The sequence below is a fragment of the Gracilinanus agilis genome, chromosome 2 (genome assembly GCF_016433145.1).
Source record: "Gracilinanus agilis isolate LMUSP501 chromosome 2, AgileGrace, whole genome shotgun sequence".
Classification (NCBI taxonomy): Eukaryota; Metazoa; Chordata; class Mammalia; order Didelphimorphia; family Didelphidae; genus Gracilinanus; species Gracilinanus agilis.
This window is the reverse complement of record NC_058131.1, coordinates 314,557,783-314,580,574: the sequence shown is the minus strand read 5'-3', so window position 1 is coordinate 314,580,574 and position 22,792 is coordinate 314,557,783. Positions and strand designations below refer to the sequence as shown.

Here is a 22,792-nt window from a genome sequence, read left to right as displayed (position 1 = left end):
AAATAAATAAATAAACAGATGGCAACCAAACCTGTCAGGACAGGCACAGTCTGTCACTGGATCTTTACTTAAGTCTTTTAATTAATCAACATATATTAAGTACCAACTATATGCCAAGCTCTGTGCTGGGCACTGGGATACAAAGACAAAAGGAAAATAATCACTCCTCTCAGAAGCTTGTATTCTTTTGGAAGAGAGAAAACACACAATATTACATAAAAATAAATATGAGGTCATCCGAATTATGAAGAAATATGAGAATTATAATCAGAAGAAGCTTCATATAGAAGATATCGCTTAAGCTGAATTTTGAAGAAAATTAGGGATTCTCACAAGTGGAGGGCAGAGGAGATACAAAAGGCAGGCAAATACATGGAGATGGGAGATGGCAGGTTGTGTGTGAGAAACAGCAAGAAGATCAGTTCAGCTGGACCTTAGAATCCTTGAAGGGGAGTAATGTATAATAATAAGGCTAGAGAAGTAGGTTGGGGCCAAGCTGCCCATCAGTCAATAAGTATCTTAAGTATTCACTAAATGCCAGCCACTATGCTGAACAATAAGGAGATAAAAAGAAATGCAAAAACAATTCCTATCTTTAGGGAGTTCTCACTTTAATGGAGGTGAGGTGGCATAGATACAATCAAGTTCTTACATAATAGGCGGAAGGTAATCTCACAGGGGAAAGTGCTAGTAGCTCAGGGATTGGGTGATTTTGAGCTGAATCTTAGAGGAAGCCAGGGAAACTGGGAAGCATGGGTGAGAAGAAAGACATGCCAGGCCTGGGACAGCCAGTGCCATGCATGGAGATAGGAGATAAAGTGCCTTGTAAAGATAGCAAGTAAGCCTGCAGAGCTGGGTCATAGGGTGCCTGGAGGGAAGAGTTAAATAAAGGAAAACTGAAAAGGTAGGAAGGCAGGTTTATGAAGAGCTTTAGATACCAAACGGAGGTTCATTTGTGATCCTGAAGGTAATAGGGAACCACTTGAGTTCACTGAATAGAGGGGCCACATGGCTGAACAGACCTATCTGTACATTAAAATAATCACTTTGGTAGCTGAGTAGGGCTGGTGTTGGGGTAGAGAGAGATTCAAGGTGAGGAGACCCATCAGGAGGCTATTACAGGAAGTTCAGGAGAGAAGTGACCAGGAATAATATGAGAGTGATGGCTATGTGAATGGAGAGAAGAGGATGTATAAGATTCTGAGAGTACAAAGGCCAAGTTGTGACAATGGATTGGGTAGGTGGGGTGAGAGTTTAGAGTCTGGGATGGCACTGAGGTTCTGAGTCTGGGTGATTGGGAAGATGATGATGCTTTTGACAGCAACAGCAAACAGAAAAGTTTATTTTTAAAATTTTTTTAATTTAGAATATTTTTCCATAGTTATATGATTCATGATTCCCCACCCTCTTCGCTTCCCCCTCCTAGAACTGACAAGCAGTTCTGCTGGATTATACATGTATCATTGTTCAAAACCTATTTCCATGTTATTCATATCTGCAGCAGAGTGGTCTTTTAATGCCAAAGCCCTAATCATATCCATATCAAACTACGTGATCGATCAGACGTTTTCTTCTGCGTTTCTTTTCCCACACTTCTTTCTCTAGATGTGGATAGTTTTCTTTCTCCTAAGTTCCTCTGGATTGTCCTTAGTCTTTGCATTGCTGCTAGTAGAGAAGTCCTGTCTGATTGTGCCATAATGTATCAGTCTCTGTGTACAATGTTCTCCTGGATCTGTTCTTTTCACTCTGCATCAATTCCTGGAGGTCTTTCTAGTTCACATGGAATTCCTCCAGTTCATGATTCCTTTCAGCACAAAAATCCATCACCATCAGATACCACAATTTGTTCAGCCATTCCCCAATCAATGGACATCTCCTCATTTTCCAACTTTTTTGCCACCACAAAGAGCGCAGCTATAACAGAGAAGTTTAGAAGGTCTTCAGTGCCATGCAAATGAGTTTATAGTTTGTCCAAAGAGCCCCTGGAGTTATTGAGCAAAGACACAATGAGGCACAATCATTGACTTAGTTATGGGTGTATATTATGTGTGTATATGTATATGTATATGTATATATATATGTTTACTTATATGTGGGTGGATATATAGTTTCATTTCTCTGTTTCAGAAATTCTCTGACGTTTCATTTCATTTCTCTGTTCCTCCAGAAGGTTCATAAATCTGCTTGAAAGGGCTCTGGGGATGCCCAGCTTTAGTATCCCAATTCTTCAAGAACCTGCAATCTTATCTGTAGTTTTGCCTCCACTGATACATATCCTGGCATCTCCATTACTATAAAGGTGGTTATGGCCAAAAATTCCTTACAGTGTGGTCAACCAGCTGATGAGCAGATTTCAGTAAATGACTTTAGTAATGTTTGTTCAAAAGGAATAAAACTTAGAAAGAGGGAAAATAGTAAGATCCTTATTGAAAGCTGACTAGATTTCCTGTGTAGCAGCACATTCATTTGCCCACTCTTACTTGTTTCTTTATGAACAGAGGAGTGAACTATATCTAGAGCTGTCTCAATTTGGAGTGAGCAGAGACATAAGTAATGAGTTTTCCATCATTGGAGGCATTCAAGGGGAAATGGAATTACTCTTTGTCAATGATGTTGTAGAAATAGATTCTCTTGAATTACATGACCTCCAGAACCTTTCCCAGCTTTAAGACCTTTGATATAAAAATGCTTTCAGCTTTGAATTTTGCTTCCAGTTCTTTTCTGGACTTAATAGAGCCCACACTGATCCAGCAAAAATCCTGTTTTTCAGATTGTCTCTGAGAATTGAACCAGGAAGCTGTTCTCCCCGACTGGTATCTTCAAAGGAGGACCTTGCAGGTATCTTAAAGTTGCTCTGATTGTTATAAGTTGTGAAAAGATCTGAGGTGGCCTAACTTCCTTAGTAGATAACACAGCCATGATCAATGAATAGCTGAATAAAGAACCAACCAAATAGCCTGAACACAAGATCAAAGTGTCCTTGGTACCTGAAAAATGGAATCATCCAGACTGTCCTTGTCCAGCACCCTGGAGAAGAGAAATACAGAACAGGACTGGTTATACAAGGGGAGCAGAGGGAAGGTCTGTAGAAATCCAATTTAAAGCATTTCTGAGGTCAGGGACAGGTAGAAGAAAGGGAGTTTGAAGATCAGAAAGCTTTTCTAACCCAGAGTTTACCAGTTGACTGAACTTTCACATTTGCCATAGGGGTCCCTGAGCCCATGGATATCTCCCTCACATTGCCTAAAAGATTTTCAGTTAGGCACTGGCCTCGATTTGTACCAAGTAGAGGTCCATGGGCAAATGTGTCCTCCTTTAAAATTCAAATATCTATAAGAAATTTCAAAGAAGGTACAAACTGCTACTTTTGCTGGAAGTGAACTATGTGTTGATTTCAACATGTTTTAAGAAATCATTTTGTGAAAATGTAGTCATTCTATTGGGAATGACATCCTCACTAGTTCAGCTGTCATTTGGCCATGAGCCCAGATTTTCTTCAGATAGGAACCATCTAAAGTTGATAAACAAGAACAGGAATTGGGGACATGAGTCAAGAGAAGTCCATGATTTCAAACAAAGAAAATAAGTGTCGATTTCAGACTAAGAATTAGAAGAGAAGGGCACTATATTTCAAAGCTAAAAATTGAAGCCAAAAGCATGGAAGGAATAATATGGCACCCATAAATACATAGCTTTGAAAAATATTCATAAAAATATTTTAGGCAGAATTGGAGTGAGAGGGTTTCTGGACTTGTATTTTCCTCACTGAAGTGAACTCTAAGCATGGAAACTCCCTACACCAGGGCAGATCATGAACTCATTTGTAAATTGTAGCCTTAGGGATCTGGATAGGCCACCAATAGTTTAGATGACTTGCCTCTGGTCCTATGGCTGGTACGTGGCAGAGGCAAGACTTGAACCCTACTCTTCCTGACTCTTAGACCAGACCTCTATCCACTTTGCTGCTCAACCTCTCTACCACTAATATCATTGGTAGTCTATTTTTACATAGTACTTTATAGTTCAAAAAGTGCTTACGTTCTTTCCAACAACCACTCGAGGTAACTTGTGCAAGTATTATTTCTCTGCTTTACAGAAGAAAATTGAGGCTCAAAAAGTTTGAGTGATTTGCCAATAGCTACACATGTTCACAACTGGTTGGTAGTAGATGAAAGAATAAACTTGGGTCTTTTTTCTTTAACTCGAATAAGTCCAGTGTTCTTTCCAGTATCCTAGAAAATTCACTGACACTGCATTGAAGAAGAAAAAATAAGCCTGGGTGGCAGATGGAGAAACAGCAACAAAGCTTTGGCACACATCAGTAGTCATATGTCATAACCTTAAAGGAGCTAGGGACTGTTGGAGTTAACAAAAGCATAACAAAAGCATATTAGATCAGGCAAGCAGATTTTAAATACCAGAAGAATCATATCCATCTAACGATACAAAAATTTGCATGGTCCTTTGAGGTGTTCTTAAATTCTTATCCTTGCAGTGAGTACCTTCTAGGTAGTGGGCACTATGGTAGGTGTGGAGAAGCACAAATAAAAACCTGAAACAGTCTCTGCCCTCAGGGAGCTTGCATTCTCTCAGTGGAGACAAATTGTACACATTTAAGTAGATTCAAAGCCAATACAAGGTGAATTCAGATGGAGACAGTAGAAACTGAGCTTTGACGGAAACTAGAAAGCCTAAGAGGTTAGGAGACAGTAATAGAGAGTACCAAAAGGCTACTTCTGGGGAAAGCTAAGTCTCTTCTGAGAGAAAATGCTGAGACTGGGACAGCTGAGCAACTTTTCCCAATAAGAATATCTGAAAAACATGGGAGTCCAATAAGAGGGAGGGAGTGGTGGACATCTGAGTCAACACATTAAATTAGAAACCTAACTAAGGAAATAAATTAGTCTCTCATGTTAGGCCTTAAATAAAAATAGGAAGAGATTCTGCATAGAAGAGCCCCCCTGCAAGAGGTAATACTAACATTTCAGTACTCACATGGACCTGTGATTTCACAACTGTCAGTATTCTCTTCAGTGATGCGGATAGCAACCCATTCATGATACCTATCCTGTGCAACTTTCATAGTTTCCCAAAAGTTTGCCACTGGGATGCCATCCAACATGCTGTCTTCCTTGAGTTCTAACAACAGAGTGAAGATACCAGCGGAGCACACAAGCTACCCATCAATTAAACCATATTTCTGCTATTTGACTGTCCCATTCAAATTTAGTTCAGATATTTTTCTCTGATGATATTCTTTATTCCACTTCTCCTGCATAATTCCTTGTATTATATTATGGTACTGCCCTCTTAAGATGTCTTTCCATTCCCCTTTGGATGAGTCTTAATTTCAGTTCTCTCAATACTAGGCTTCCACAACTGGCAAGCATAAGTATTTGTAAGTAAACCTTTTTTTAAACGTAGTACCAGAAATGTATTTGTATTTTAAAATATGGGATTTTCCTTCAGGGAAAAGGTTGAGAGAGTCATCAAAAGTATATTTCAGGAAGTCCCAGTACTAAAGTGCATATCCCTAGATTAATCTTTCTACTTTGATTAAAAATCTTTATTACAACTTTTTTTAAAAATAACATTTCAGTTTCTCAGAAGCAAATCATCCTGTGTTCTTCCAGTTGTTCACTTCTATTCCTTGGAATGTCCAGGATAAATATTTGGGAAAAGAGCATCCTTCAAGTGGTCATAGAATATGCTCCAAAATCTGTTTCATGGAATGAAGAGATAAGAGATTCTACAGAGAACTTTAAACCTTCCAAATTAGGGCAACATATGTTTTGATACCTAGCGACTTCAATGGAAAACTGAGAATAGGTGAAGGCAGCAAAATAATTTGTTGGGAAATACAGTTTGCAAGTAAGGAATAAGAGAAGTCAATTACTTGTGGACTCCAGTGAAGCTTCAGGCTTTTATATCAAGATAGTTTTCTTCAAGAAAAGAATTAAGAGATACTAGAAGTGGCAAGCACCAAATAACAAACAATAAATTGGGTTATATTTAAGCAAAGGAAATGACTCATTACTCATGCAATTTGTCAGAATGTAAGCTCCTTTAAGATGAGACTTTTTAATTTCCTCCTTGTTTCTTCAGTGACTAGAACACAGCCTGGAACATAGAAAGCACTTAATATATGCCTCTTAATTTGAATGTAGGGTTCATGGCTGAATCAATGATCTGATCACTAACTTGCTAAAGCAAAGATTAAAATTAATACAAAATTAGAATAAAAAATAAAAATGAAAAAGATATTATTATGTGTAGTTAGCAATGATCTGAACTATCTACGCAAGTTATTGATATAAAAATATAAGAAATGAATTGAGGAAGGAAAACAAGAAAGAATTTTAACATTCTTTAGGGAAGCTTAATTGATATGTCAATTGCCAGAATAAGAAGACCAAAAAAGCCTAAAAACTACTTTATGTAGCAAACATTGGATCTTTTTGCCAAGGAGAGAGATGTCATCCAAGGGCAACACTAGTTTAATATAAACTCACTAGTAAAATCCTAAAGTGAAGGACAGTGGAAGATTATGAGGAGTTTCACCTTATAAAACATTAAGAATCAGAGGTAGGAAAAAACAGTTTAAAGAAAGTTTGGCAAAAGACATAACTAAGTGAGGGTAGGAGGGCATTTAAGGAAGAAACTGGAAGGAAAAAAGACAAAAGATGGAAATGATCTGCAAGGATTTTTATAACATTCTTTACACCATCAAGGATAGAGGAGCCACCCTATTTGGACTCTTAACACCCCAGTCCTAGAAGTTTTTTCTGAGAAAACCAAAATGATATCAAAGGATAAAAAGTTAGGAAAACTTATTAGAATTAGGCCAAGTATGTACAAAAGAAGACAATGCTGGAGGTGAAAGGACTTTTGAGGTGTTTTGAAAAATTAAAGGCTCAAATCTCAAACTTTCTGAAGAAGAGGAATATACTAAAAATGTAGAAAAGTCTTAAATCTTATTATTATAGGAGGAAAGGGTGACTGAGAGAACATTAGTAACTACCTAACCATATATCTACTTTCCCATCTAAATTAAAATTTTACAGAAATAATTTACATTTGCAGAGTGCACATTTCATTTGAAAGAAATAAGTATATTTTTGCAAACAGCATTCCACAGTAAACCACATCTTTGCCATCACAAAATTGGCTGAAAGATGTAGAGAACACAAGATTCCATTTTGGGGGAGACCCTCCATAGCCTCAGAGGACACGTCTTGGATGATTTCCCAAAGAATCATTTCCTTTTTTGGATGGAACTTAATACTGCCATCATGATAAGCAGCCTGTGAAGAGCTGGGAATGCATCATACTTCTAGAGAGGACTAGGAAAATTTGGCCTTCAAGCTAAATTAGGCTGATTAGCCTGAATTCCTTTGGCCAGATGTTTTTATTAGCTTGTTTACAGAGGTTTTATCAGGAGAGTTCAGTAGTAGTTAGTAAAATGAAATTACAGGGGTGATAAACCTTAGTTTAGGACTTTTCCTTGCATTTTTCCAGTTGGATAAAAATGTATTTGATTTTCTTGGGCTATTGTACATGAGAGGAATCAAACACATGGCAGGCTATATGCAACAACATTCCTGAGTGTGGGCTCAAGCAAGATTAAAATGTAACTGGGAAATATTTAACAAAATAAATCAAAATACAGTAAAACATGGATAAACCTCACATTTTAAAACTGAGTCAGTAGTATATAACCTTTGTGTGCAGGTCAGTGGCCTCTGTATACTTGAGTTTAAAACCACTATTGTAGATCAGTTGTCAGTCAGTCAATCCACAAACCTTTATTAAGCACTTTGTGCCAGGCAAAGGCAGAAGAAATAGGCAGCGAGGTGGTATCTATGGTGGACAAAACACTGGACATGGAGTCAGGAAGATGTGAGATCAAATCCATCACTTGACATTTACTTAGGTGTGAGAACCTGGGCAAGTCATTTCACCTCAATTTCCTCAACTGTAAAATGGGGATAGTAATAGCCCTTTCCTTGCCGGGTTGTTGTGAGGATCAAGTAAGGTAATATTTATAAAGTGCTCAGCACCATTCCTTACATATAACAAGTGCTTTATTAGTGTTTGTTTCTTTCCCCTCCCTAGTCCCTGTTCTCAAGTGATTCACATTCCAATGGGGAAGACAACACATAAATAATTAAGCTTATGCAAGATACATACAGAATAGGTGGAGAGAAAGACAGGTTAATTAGAACTGCTGTGGGTCAGCACTACCTCTTTTGGCTCACTGATTTAAAAAAGGAGGGGGGTAAATTAACAAAACCAGAACTTTTCCCCCATTTTATATTCCCTTTTTGAAAGACCAAAGAACAGCAGACCTAAGAGAGGATCTGGGTTCTCAAATAAGATAAATGAGAGAGAAAAACTGGTATGCACCCAACCCACCTCTCAGAGTCACTAATAGCTGGCTCCAGGCCAAGGCACATGGGAGCTATAGGTGCTTTCAACAAAGTTACCCAAGAGGAAATTTCCAAATTGAGGTAGCGAATCTTCTAGAGAGAGAAACAGGAATACATGGTTAATGTTGGTCTTGGGGCTTTCATCTTTAAAAACCCCAAGTTCAATTATTTTAAGATCTAGATAAGAATTCTTAGCCTGGGGGGCATGAACTTTTTTTCTAAATAACTGTATTTCAGTGTAATTAATTTTCTCTATAGTCCTGTGTATTTTATTTTATACATTTTAAAACATTATTCTAAGGAGTCTATATGCAATCTATGACACAAAAGAAGGTATCCCCTCTTCTGAAGGAAAAAAAGAGTTCTCAGGCAGGACACACCACTTAGAAAGAGAATGGATCCTGGGTCATGGCCTTCTAGTGAGGGAAGAGGCAGAGTCTGAGTAAGGGCAATTTTTTGCAGAGAAAAGGACATTTGCTACCTGTGTGACCTTGGTCAAATTATAAAACTTTCCCGTACCTCACTTTCCTCATCTGTAAAATGAGGAAGGTGGAATAGATAACTTCTCAGTTCCTTTATAGCTCTAGATCAGTGATGGCAAACCTTTTAGAGACCACATGCCATCTTTGGCAGACTGCCATAGGTTAGCCATCATGTCTCTAGATCCATTGCCCTGGGATACTTACAGCTCTGAATCTCTGGCTATAGGATTTCACATAGGACTCCACAGCTGGAAGACTAGAAGCCGTGAGGACTAGAGCCATGATTTAGAGAAGCAAAAGGTCTGACTTTTCCTTTTCTTGCCTCCATGACTTATTTGGACAGTGTAGGTCTGATGGGAAAGAGGTTATCTCTAGCAACCCCATGACAGTTTTCTTTCTGAGGAAGTCTATCTCTGGTTGAAAGCAGGACTCACCAGATTTTCAGGAGACTTCCTGTCCACCCCAAATTCATGCCCATCCCAAAGAAAGTCTAAAATTAGCAAGGAAAAAGAATTGTTTTGGGGTTATTGTATTTTATATAACTTCTATATTTTCTGTGAGGTAAAATTGTTTGTGGGTTACTGAATCCTTTCTATCTTGTCTATATTTCCTGTGGGGTGTGTGTAAATAGAATTAGCTCTAGCCCATTCATAGTCAAACTCTACTTACCCTAGGCATAGAGATGATGTCATCCCCACCTCCCTTAGTGGTGTAAGAGGGAGAATTTAGGTATTTTATAGATATATATTTAAATTGTGGCCGCCAGGAATCAACAATTCAGGTTGATTCCATAATTAAATTAGACCCAAGTCAGGACCAGGTTTAAGGTAGTTTATTACAGGTGAAAAAAATTATTTAACTATTGTAAGGGGGAAAACTAGATATTTAAGGTATGGTCACCAGAAATGGATCAACTCAATTTCAAAATAAAATAGACCCAAATCAGGATGACTTTATGGTGATTTATTTACAATTAGGAAAGTTGAAGGTAGGGAAATTGAGAGAGAGAAACTCTGGCCCAGACCAGAGGCCCGGACCAGGTAAGAATTTAGAGGCCCCAGGAGAGGGGCACAGAGGTTAATTAAACAAGGCTTCTAGCCACAAGGCCTTTTTTTTTTTTTTTTTAATATTTTTTTTTTAACCCTTGTACTTCGGTGTATTTTCTCATAGGTGGAAGAGTGGTAAGGGTGGGCAATGGGGGTCAAGTGACCTGCCCAGGGTCACACAGCTGGGAAGTGGCTGAGGCTGGGTTTGAACCTAGGACCTCCCATCTCTAGGCCTGACTCTCACTCCACTGAGCTACCCAGCTGCCTCCCCACAAGGCCTTTTACAATTAGAGAGGCAAGAGAGGCCTCCTTGAGGGTAGAGCCTCCAGAAACGCCAAGGGAAGAGACAGAGTCAGCCTAACTTACCCACATGACAATTCAAAGGGAAGCCATCTGAGGTCCCACCAGATATCCTTCTACACCAAGTTCAACGTGCCAACTGCCTGCACAGGAAGTTACCATCATATTTAAAAGATAGAATCTTTCGTCACTTCCTGCATCCACCTTCAATTTCAAGTGGACAAATGGCAACCTCAACACTGTTTTGGACTGCCCAAAGGGCAGTCCCTTGCTTTTGATTTGTTACTTACTATCACATGTGGGTAACAGGCCTCCCCTCCCCACTTAATTCTAAGTTGGGTGGGGTGACATTATTTCTGATGGCTAGAGTCTAACAATGAATGAGGATGAGCTAATTCTATTTACACACTATATTACCTTGAGTGTTTTCCTGGAAACTAGGTTCCCTTCTCTATATCAGTGGAGCTCCAAATAAAAATTATATTTTAATAATAATAATAACTAACATTTATTTAGCACTTAGTACATATCAGGCACTGTACTAAGTTCTTTATAATTGTTATCTCAATTGATCCCTGCAAGGTGAGTGCTGTTATTATCCCCATTTTATAGATGAAGAAACTGAGACAAATAGATTAAGTGATTTGCCCAGGATCACACAACTAGAAAATGTCAGAGGCTGGATCTGAACTGAGGTCCTCCTGACTTCAGTCCTAGTGCTCTAAACACTACACCACCTACCTGCTCCTGAACTATTTCAAAACTCACAGCCTAAAATCAGAATGAGGTGAGGTCAATAAGGAAAGCTAATGACAACAACAAAAAAAGTTGTTTTTTAAAGTAAATTTAAATCCAGGCATTGTGACTCAATACCTGTAATCCCAGTTACTAACTACAACTACCTTAAACAGGCAAATATTTTGAAATAAGGAGTTCTAAATTACAATGGGCAATGCAGATTGGATGTCAACACAAAGTTCATCATCAGTATAGTTAGGGAGCTACTAGGTTATCTAACCAGAGCAGGATTAAGCTCCCACACTGATCAATTGGGCCATAAATAGCCCTTGCACTCCACCTTGACTATCTTTAAAAAATAAAAACTGTACAGGGAGAAAGAGGAGGATCAGAGAAGAAATGATATCACACTTAGGGTGGATGGGACAGTGGTACTGACAACAAAGAAAACTGAACCTACTTACTTATGATTTTGCTTCTCTTTTCTCTAATAAAGGAGAATGGCATTTGAACTGGAATAAAAGAACATAAAATATGAGTTGATAATAAAACATATTAAGAGATCTCCTAGTTGTCCTTGATGAATTCAAGCCCCCTACTCTGCATGCACCAGTGAAAGAACTTGTAAATATGGTTTCTGATGCACTTATATTCTGTCTTATACAAAAGATCTTTGAGAATGGAGCAAGTTGTCATAGGACTGGAGAAGGGCAAATATCTCACTTTTTAAAACAAGAAAGAGGAAGCTATGAGGTTATAGGCTAATGATCTTAGTTGTTATAACCGGGGAAATTCCAGAGCAGATCACCAAAGAAATTTTTAGTGATTTTCCAGAAAAATGGGTTTCAAGGGATATATCATGATGTTATCAAGAGTAAATCTTGTCAGATTGAATTTATTACTTTTTTTCCCACCAAGATTACTAAATTAGTGGGTTTGGTAAACTATCATTCTGGTAAAGATATCATTCACATATATTTTAGGAAAAGCTTGTTTTTTTTTTAATTGCCTATTCTTGTGGAAAAATGGAGAGATATGGGCTCTAACAATAATACAATTAAATGAATTCATAATTGGATGAATGGCTATATTCAAAGAATGTTAATGGTTCAATTTCTACTTGTCAGGAAATTTTCAGTGGAGTGCCCCAGGGATGTGAACTTGGAGCTTATCAAATCCATTAATGGGGACAAAGCTTGGGAATGGGGAGGGGTAGAGTTAACATAATGGATGACAGATAAAAAAAATTCTTGACAGGCAATTGCATTACATTGTATCTAATAAAATGAAATTTAATAAGGACAACTTGGGTCCAGAAAGTTTTCTAAATAAGTAAAAGATGGGGAAAGCATGATTAAACAATAGTTTGTATGAAAAAAATCTTGGGTTTTTAGGGGATTGAAAACTCCCATATGAATTAGCAATGTAATATGGTACCCAAAAGCCAATTGATCGTGGTCTGCATTAAGAGAGGGACAAAGGTGAAAGATCTTCTATATTGTACTTTGCTCCAGTCAGGCAATTTCTGAAGTATTGTATTCAATTCTGGGTGCCACAATTTAGGAAGGATATAAGAGCGAATTTAGGCTTCCTAACTATTAGATCTACCCCAAAGTAGAATAGTCTGGAAGATTAGAAAACTGAGATCCAGAAAAGTGAAGGTCCAAGGTCACATAACTTTTAAGTATTGGGGTTCATTCTCAGGTCTTCTGACTTAAAAAGAAAAAGAAATTATATAATTTTTCTCTTCCTTTGTATAAAAAAATGTATTAAAGGTCATTATGTTGAAATTCCTAAATTTATGGGAGTCAGTTTTTATACACATATTGAGTATTGATCTGAGCCATTAAGGGCAGGATATGCTTTTGAAAACCATTCCAAAGATGCTTCAGGGCCTGAGTGTGACACAGTGAACATACCCCAAGTAAAATGCTTTTAGTTCTTTTTCCTTTCATTTCAACCATTCTATCCTATGATTTAAGGACAATCTTATTCCTAATGGTCCAGATAATTACTTCTTTGTCTAATTTGGTCCCAGAATAAAGAAACAGTATGGCATGATAGAAAGAGCATTCCTGGGAAGTTGGGAATTGTGAATTAAACATTAATTCAAGTCTGTGCTGTGTTATCAGGTTAGTCATTTAACACCTCCTAGAGTTACACCTACCCCAGTAACTGGATTCCTCCAATCCTGGTTCCTTGGGCTCTGATAAATGAGCCTCCACACTACTTACTAGCCCTCAGATGTCATGCCTCCCAGTGTACCCCTCCTCTTTAAATGTTGTGTTTTCTCCATTAGAAGGTAAGCTTCCTGAGGGTAAGAACTGCCTTATGTACTTATATAGATATCGTTTCCTCATCTCAGGGGGTGGGGGTGGTGTCCCCTCTTTCCCCCTGCCCAAAAATCCATGTAAAATTTTTGGTCCTCCCTTCATATCAGAGAAGTCTAACTTTTTTTTTTTCTTTCATGGGGTGTTTATAATACCTTATTGTAAAATTTGAGTTAAGTATTTAGTCATCGACTCTATGTGGGTCAATGTTAAGTTAAAAGTACTGAAAAAATTTAAAACTATGAAAATATATATATATATATTAAAGTTTTAAAAAGTGAAACAATTTTGAACATACTGCACATATATCAAAAGACATTTTTAAAAATAACATAACCATATATACATTTTATGCATTTATGAGTTACCAAACTTTTAAAGATATATCTATATTTCTAGCCTTTATGTGTCATCTGCCAGCTTTCACATTGTTTTTGCAAACTTTAACTTTTTACTTAAAAAAATAAATTTGAATATTAATTGTATTAAAAGATAAGATATGTTGATATTACACAGTACTATATACACATTTATGCATTTCTGAGTTCCTAAACTTTTTCTGTGTCATCTATTGGCCTTTCTGTGTTTTGGGGCCTTCCATAAAACTCCCCTAAAATTTCTGTTCCATATATTTAATTTAATTCATCTCATCTCAAATTTAATTGTCATCTCCACTATGGATTTAATTCCATATATTGAAACCATGCTCAGAAAAATCATGATGTGGAAGGGATAGCTGTATTTGTTTTCCCAACATATAACTTGGTACCTGAAATATAGTAAATCTTTAATAAATGCTTTATCTCCCTATCTAATTAACTTTTTTCTTATTTGAAAGAGAAAGTCAGATATGATCTCTAATGGGCTTCTAGCTCCAACATTCCATCTTAGAACATTCAAGGTCCTGAGGTTTCTCCCAGCTATAACATTCTTTGTTCTCTAAATCCTATTCTTATAGCACTCCAATTCCTAGCAGGAAGCAAATACATATAGACTAGTTATGCTATTAAAAAAATGACAAGAGCAATATAATTGGGTTCAGGAAAACTAACTTCATATACTTGAGTAAGCCAATTATACCTTCCATGGATCTAAGTTTCTTCATCTCTAAAATGAAGATAATCATACTTATACTAACACTTACATCACAGGGTTCTTTGTGAATGTGACTCTAATTCAATTCAACAAACATTTAAGGCCTTATACAATATAATGTACATGCTACAGCTTTGGTGTTATAAAAATGAAAAATGATCCAGTTCCTGACTTCAGGTTACAATTTGCTAAAATTAATTATTATAAAATTTGTTAGCAGGTATTGATATCACCAAGTGATATTGTACTATTTTCCTGTGAATATGATGAATTACATCAGTCATTTTCTTTTGATTAAATCCTTATTTTCTCTGGATAAACCAATATTATAAATAAAAAATCAAATCCCTTTGATCCATGACTGTCATTTATTTTCCATTATTTTATTTAAGATTTCTGCTCCATATTCAAAAACTAAATTAGTCTTTAATTTTCTTTTTTTATTATTGTTCTTGTCAAATTTTTTTAAAACTTACTATATTTGCCTCATAAAAAGAATTTGGCAAGGTATCATCTTGTTTTTATTTATAATCAATTAATAGAATATACCTAGCTCAATTTAATAAAGCAATTAGTAACACTAAAAACAGCTCATTATTCAAAAATGAATAATTCATAATTCAAGACTGTTATGCATTTTCTTCTAAATAGAATAAAATGGCCCAAAAATACTTTTAATGGAAAAAATCAGTTCAAATGCTCTGATAATTCAAAAGAGTTACTGTGACCTAAAAATTCATCACCTCCTGATAAACTTATTCACAGAGTCATAGATTTAGAGCTGGAAGAAACCTTAGAGGTTTTCTAGTCTAACCTCTTCATTTTCCAAAGGTTGAAATTGAGGACCAGATGTAGCAACAGAATTGGCTTTGGAACTCAGGTCCTCTGACTCCGAATCCAGTGCCTTTTCCACTCTACTTTACAGACATCCCCTCAGTGCCATCTTCAAACAACAAATGTATAGTTTGCTCCTGGGCCTGTACTCAAAAGTTTTTTTTTTTTTTTTTCTAGCTTTCTACCTGCCAGAGCTTAAATTGTAATGAAAAGACCTGTGAGGATTCAGGGACAAGATCACTCACTATGGTAGAACCTTTGTAGTAAGATTTTATGGGAGGGAGTTACTACATATCTCTTAGATTCAGTCACATAGATAACTCTTCAGTTTTCCATCCCCACCCATCCACCTATCATTCAACACTCATTTATTAAGAATTGAGTTGAATAATCCTCATTATTCTTCTTTGTTTAAGTTTTTTTCTCTATGGAACATGGTACATCAGTCTACTTGTTAAATTTAGGCTTTAGTGTTCCAATTGATCTTCTTGGTTCCTGATTCAAGTTTTGACTGTCTGCACTGATCTTTGCTGTCATCATCCATGTTTTTCAAGCTGTGCTGAGCTAAGAGTGAGACTTAACTCATAACTTCAAGCATTATGATGCAATGAAAGGAATTAATACTGGATCTAGTGTTAGAGGAAAGGGAGAGCTTCTCTCCAAACTTCCACTTAAGAAGGGCAACCAGGACAGCCATCTCTTTATTTCCTACCCAGTTGTATGCTTCTGGTCTCCGGGCCATCATGCTCCAGAAACTTTGTCATCTTGCAAAATCACTTCAACCCTGGAACTCACACTTCATCAGTATAGCCTGCCCCTCTGGCCCCTCCATCTGAATGAAGAGGACAGTGATTGAAGAGCTCCTCTCAGAACCTTAGTTTAAGGAGGCAATCCAGGTCAGCCAAAGCTTCATCTCCCATTCGGCTTCACTGCCATTATACCCCTGCTAGTACCTCCCCATTCCCCTTCCAGCTTCCATTTTTATATTGCTTTACATATGTAATCCATTAGATTATAAGCAAATTGAGATCAGGAACTGCCTTTTCCTTTTATTTTTATTCCCTTATTCCCATTGCCTCGCACAAGGGTTGGCACATAGTAGGCCTTTAATAATTGTTCACTGACTGACATGGGCTCAAATTCTCACTATGCCATTTACTATCTGTGTGACCATGAATAAGTTATTTATCCTCTTTGAGCCTTAATTTCTTTGTATTTAAAATGAAGAGAGAGAGGTAAGTGAATTCTGAGGTCCCTCCCACTTTTATCTCTTAAACCTTCTTCTTAATTTCTTCTTCCATGCTCTCTTGCAAATTTATAGTGTTTTCTGCCTCATCAAGAAGCGATTCAAATTCCTTTTTCTTGCAATATTTATTTAAATATGTTTGAATTAATTTACATGTCAGTTATCTTCCTTTTTGTTTCAATATCTTCCCTGTTGATTTATCAGCTTCTGCTAAAAATTTTTAATGGAATTTTATTCTTTCTGAGATCTTTGGTTATTTTGATCTTTTTTCATTATATTTTCTTATCATTCACTTTCTGATTTTTGCCCTTTAATTTTGGATCCCCTGAGGATCAGACCTCAAAACTATCTCCTCTCCCTCTAACATTAGGAAATTCACTTTTCAGCAGTCTCAGTTGCTGTTTCAAGTGACTTCTGGGAATGAAAATGACTATCGGTGTGGAATCTAGAAGCCCCCGAGCCTAGCAAGATTTAATGAACCCCAGTTTACTTAGCTTAAAGGTGGCAGCCTCAGGCTTGACCCCATCACATGAGAGTTCCTCTCTGAGGAAAGGCCAAGCCCAAGCTGAGTGACTTTAATGCAGTAGGCAGTGTATAAATCTCATAAGCTGAAGGTCCTGAGTTTGATCCTTGAAGGGTGTGATATACTAGGATACACTTCTGAAGACAAGAAGAGTCACTGGGCTTGGCCTTTCCTTAGGAAGGAGCTCTTATGTGATGGGATTAAGCCTGAGGCTGTCACCTTTAAGCTAAGTAAAATGGGGTTCATTAAATCTTTCTAGGCTACAAGTTTAGGGGCTTCTAGATTCCACATCAACATGACTTTAGCTGGATGCCAGTTTCATTTCCTTCAGATCTCATGCTAGCCCACACATTGTTGGTTTCTTGCCCCCATTCCTTCTGTACTTTAGTTATCTGGCTGAACGCTAGTATAGTAGCATGCTACCACCTTAGGCAGAACTCTCTTCTACTTTTCTATACCCCCTCTTTCCTCTGCTGGGTGGGGGGAGGAGGGTGTCAGAATTGAGATCTTCTGCTTGTTGCCATTGATTTAGTCATTAAACATTAAGCATCTGCTTATGCTAGGCACTGTGCTAAATGCTGGAGATACAAAAAGAAGCAAGATAGTTCTTGCTTTCAAGGAACTTACAATCTAATTGGGGAGACAACATAAAAATAAACATATACAAAGCAAGCCCCATACTGTATAAAAAAAGTAAATATTTAACAGAAGGAAAGCAAAGGTCCATAAAAGATGGGATTTTATTTAAGATTTAAAGAGAAGGAAGATCAGTAGGTGAAGCAAAAGAGTGAGAACATTTCTTGTGTGAGGGGACAGGCCAAAAAAAAATGTCCAGAGCTTAGAAATGGAATGTCTTGTTCATGGAACAGTCAAAAGACCATTATCAGTGCATTCAAGGGTATGTGTTGGGGAGTAATATTTAAGAAGACTGAAAAGATTGGAGGGGAATAGGATATGAAAGGTTTTGAATGCCAAATAGCAGTTTGTAATTGCTCCTAGAGGCAAGAAGAAACCACTATAGTTTATTGAGTAAGTGGGTGACATGATTGAATGAGATGGAAAGATGGACTGAAGTGGGGAGAGATCGGAGGCATAGTGACCCACCAATAATCCAGACATGAGGTGATGAGGGCCTCCACCAGAGTGGCAATGGTGTCAGAGGAAAGTAGGGAACATATTTGAGAAATGTTGCAAAGGTAAAATTAACAGGCCTTGGCAAAAGCTTGTCTATGCAGGGGTGAGTTAGTAAGGACTTTAGGATGACTCCTCGATAATAAAGTAAGAGCAAGGGTTAGGATGGCCAGGCAGAAATAAGCAAGAAATTGCTGAGGGGATCCAAGAGCACCAGTCAATCTTATTATCCCATAATCTCAGGTGTGATTGTGTTGCCCTGCAAGAGAGTAGGAACTGGTAGAAGAGGAGCTATTGAATATGTTTAGAATTAAAGATGAGCCTTTCATGCTATTAGTTCATCTGACTGTTACTTTTTAGGATTTCTTAGTTTCTGGGCCTATGGAGACAGCTACAATTCCTTTATCTCTTGCACATAATTCTTTTGGAGGGGGAAGCTTTGAGAGTAGGTGAGGACTGGGGAAAATTCCTGGTCCTCCATCTTGTTGGTCATGTCTGTCTTCCATCTTTAAACATACAATCCAATTTCTCTTAATCTATCTGTAATGCAGGATTAAATTTCTCTTTTTCAGAGGGTGAATAAAACTCCCCCAAAAGAAACTCCACGTCATCGAAACTGGGGTTAAAGAGTGTGAAGACACACTTCATTTCTTTTATGCTCTTGAAAGGCAAGAGGAAGAACTTGGGGAAACACCTCCTGAGCACTTCTAAATCATTAGGGGTAAAGGCCTTATAAGATTTGACATGGACAATACGCTCCCCAGGTTGTAGGATGTAGGTTCTGTCAACAATAGGGAGTACAGATACTGTGGTCTCAGTGCTTGGTTCTGTAGCCGGTGTCTGGGTGTCCTTAGTAGCCTGTGGTTTTTTGCTTGAGTTGGTAACCCCTAAATATATGGTTTCTACAATCTCCAATTGGAGGATTGTATGTTCGTCTAATTCTTTCCCTTCTCTGATTTGTTTGAGGACTTGGAATAGTAGCTTCATGTTTTCCACCATTTCTAGGGAGACAGAGTCAGGTTTTGCATTAAAGGTAGAGCCAAAAAGCAGCCAAAGATGTGAAAGGACTCTCTTCAGGACTATTAAGGATTGCACAATCACAAAAACCAGAGCCATAACCTTAGGTATAAAACATATAAATTCTGCCAGTGTTATGGCATACCATTTGTAATAGTCATACAGTTGTAGTATATGGTGAATGAACTGAGGCACTTTGTGAAACCAAAAATCAAGTGCTCCCTGCATAAAAGACCAGAGAAGCACGGAGAAACTAGAAACTATAAACAGCATCCTAGCAAAGCCCATTTTCAGTATCTTTGTAGGTAGTTGACCTAGCTTTGCTTGCCAAACTGTAATAAGGGGGTAATGTGGCTGATAACAGGAAGCTGGTGGTACCAGTGAGTCACATGGGCTAGGGAGCCTACAACTACTGCAACTGATGATTCAAGACAGCCAGGGATGTGAATGCCTGAGCTGTGATGCCCAGTTAGCCTCCCTGCTGTCTATAGGCTCCTTTAAGGTGGAGAGTGAGGAGCCCCTCCCTGCTGGAGTGAAGGCAATAACCAACAGGAAATGAAGCAGACACACTTCCTGAATAAAATAGATGCCTGGCCAATACTTCCTCTGGAATCAGGTGGTTGCTATCTTCCCTCTCCTCTGCCCCTTAGCCCTGGATGATGTTATAAATAACTATTGAAGCTCACAGCATCAGGCTAAGGGTTTATTTAAACACAGGAGGGAAAACTGAGGAAAGAGGGTTTAGGGTCTGGAGAAGCTGTTACTAAAGGTGACTGGCCAGTGTTGGCAATGGACCTAGAAGGTAAGATCAGACTGAGGGAACCAGCCCCTCAGCCAGGGATAATTTCCATTGCCCTGATATTAGGTAATCCACCAGCTAGACCAGGAGTTGGCAACCTTTTTGGCCGTGAGAGCCATAAACGCCACATTTTTAAAAATGTAATTTTGTGAGAGCTGTACAGTGCTCACAGTATGCCCTCCTATAACAGTGCACGCTCCTGTAACAGTGCCTGAAAAAAAAAATTTGACTTTATGGCTCCTGCAGAAAGAGCCATATCTGGTCCTCAAAAGAGCCAGATATGGCTCAAGAGCCATACATTGCCGACCCCTGAGCTAGACAGATGAGGTTGATGATTTGGTTTAGGGGTGTCCCTGTACCTAGGCTGACCTAACCTAATTTCCTACCCATGATCCTCCTCCCTCAACTTCGGGGTCCCCAAAGGAAATCCAGGGGTGTCTGGGTGTCTGGGTGAGATCAAGGAAATCAGAACCCCCAGGTTGGTTCTGCAGGGGTATTTATAGTTCCAGCTCCAACAGTCAGGTCTTGGGACTGGCACTTGCTGGGCCAAAGTTCCATTCTCCTAACTGCCAGGATTGCCTAGGGTAATTTTGCAAATGCAAGAGATCTTGCATAAATGCTGCATTACATATCCTTTTTAGAAATGATGTTATCTTTGATTAACCTTATATAGCACTTTGTTTTCATCCATATCGCCCATATCTTGTGTGTGTTGACCTGCTTTGCAGCACACTGTCAAATTCTTCACAGAATTTCTCTGTCTCATACATTTCTGCAACAGATATTGGCACATAAGCTACAGTTATCTCCATAGTGATCTTTTTCATGCTTATGCTTATCACAAACACTGCAAGGGAAGAAGGCCAAGTATTACAGGATCACAAGACTTGAGATTTGGAAGAAATCTCGGTAGGCATCTAATCCATTCTAGGTACAAAAGGAATTTCTATTATCAAATTCATGACAACTGATCACCCAGACCTCAGTTCATTCCACTTTTATACAGCTCTAACTATAGGAAGTTACTACATCAAGTTTGTAGTTGCCTCATCTCAGCTTCTACTCATTGCTTCTGATTCTGCTCTTTGGGACCATTCAAGATAAATAGAATCCTTTCTCTTCTTGACAGTATTTTAAATACTTGAAAACAACTACAATGTTCTGCCTAAGTCTTCTCTTACCCAGGATAAATGTGCCTTCTTTCAAATGATCATCAGATATCATAGTCAATAACTTCTTCCATCCTGGCTGCACCTCCAGACATACTCCAGTTTATCAACATCTTTCTTAAACCATGATATCAAGATCTCATTCAACATAATAACCTAGAAAGGGACTGAAGAGAGCAAAAAACAGTGGGCCTCTCACCTCTCATTCTAAGAATATTCATGCAACCCAAGAGAGCTTTACCTTTTTGGAATACACAATCACAAGGTTGATTCATATTAGGCTTGCAGTACACTAATACCCCAGTTAAAAAAAAAAAAGAAAGAAAAAGAAGTGCTAGCTAGCTAGGCCTCCCCCATCTTACAATGGTGAAGCTGACATCTTGGTATACAAGCATAAGACTATATTTATCCTATTGAATTTCATCTTTTTAGATTTAGCCCATTGCTGAATCTTCTTAAGGAGTTCTTAAGCATTTTTGTCATGAATCCCTTAGGAAAGCTGAAACCTTTGGCTAACTGATTAAAGTAATGTTTCAAAGGATAAAATTATAGACATAGAATTACAGAGGAAACCAATCATATTGAAATACAGTCATCAAAATTAAAAAAGAAGTTCATGAACTCCAGGTTAATAATCTTCTCTAGCCTGTCAGAGTCTTTTTGGATCCCAACTTCAGTATGTTAACTATCAATCCAAGCTTTGTATTATCTTCAAATTTGATGACTATATCATTTATTTCTTTATTCAAGTCATATATAAAAATACTGGACAGTACAATGTCAGGCACAAATCTCTGAAATACACTACTGGAATCTCCTGGCCATATTGACTTTGAACCAGTTTTTTAGTCTGGCCATCAAGTTATTTATGAATCCATCAAATTATATTATTTTCTATGCCACATTTCCCCCTCTTCTCCACAGGAAGAATATTAACTACTATCAAAAGCATTTCCTAAAATTATTTCTTTTACTTCCTTTGAGCACATGATAAAAATCAACTCCTGAACCTTTCTAAGAACCCAAAAGCCATCCTTCTATTTATCTGTAACTTCCTTTTGTGTTCTGTTACAAGAATATTTTGTTGTGTTTCAGTTCCTTCAGTGATAGATCAACTCTTTGGTCATAAGATGGAGATCTCACATAAATAATACCAATGGTTGGAGTTTATAGATCATCTAAAACCCTAATTCTTAGTGCCCACACTCTCCATTTTGTGCTACTCTACAACTATTTCATATAAGCCAGGGTGGAGTGATTTGGCAGACTTCCAACTGTGTTCCATTTTGCATTTTCTTTTTTTCCATGATTTGCCATGGCCAAAGAATCCATTGTCTAGTGGGCAACCAAAGAAATTATGAAATGCTCCCCTATATTCAACTAGACTGATTCTCAGACAACAGCTTCTCAAATAATAGGTCCCACATTTATTCATCTTGTTCATAACTATTCATTTGATGAATATTTATTGAGTATCCATATTTAAGGTCCTAATCTAGGTGCTGGAAATAGATAAAAGTAAAGTGCAGGGTTTATTGACATGCTATTTCCTAATAGGAAAGTCATAGCATATACATAGCTACCTATGATACAAAATACAATTTGACACTAGTACTATTCTTAAAGCTTTTCCAAGCATCTAGAATTTGCTAA

At 37.7% G+C, this 22,792-nt stretch overlaps 1 protein-coding gene across 5 annotated transcripts in view; it reads left to right on the top strand.

Moving 5' to 3' along the window:
* The window catches only part of RALGPS1 (Ral GEF with PH domain and SH3 binding motif 1), a 549,948-nt gene that overhangs the window by 443,391 nt on the left and 83,765 nt on the right, over positions 1 to 22,792 (top strand). For all 5 annotated transcript variants that reach the window (XM_044664221.1, XM_044664222.1, XM_044664220.1 and 2 more), the window contains exon 10: positions 2,771 to 2,838. In XM_044664221.1, the coding sequence (XP_044520156.1) occupies positions 2,771 to 2,838 (68 nt within the window). The remainder of the gene's footprint in view (positions 1 to 2,770; positions 2,839 to 22,792) is intronic.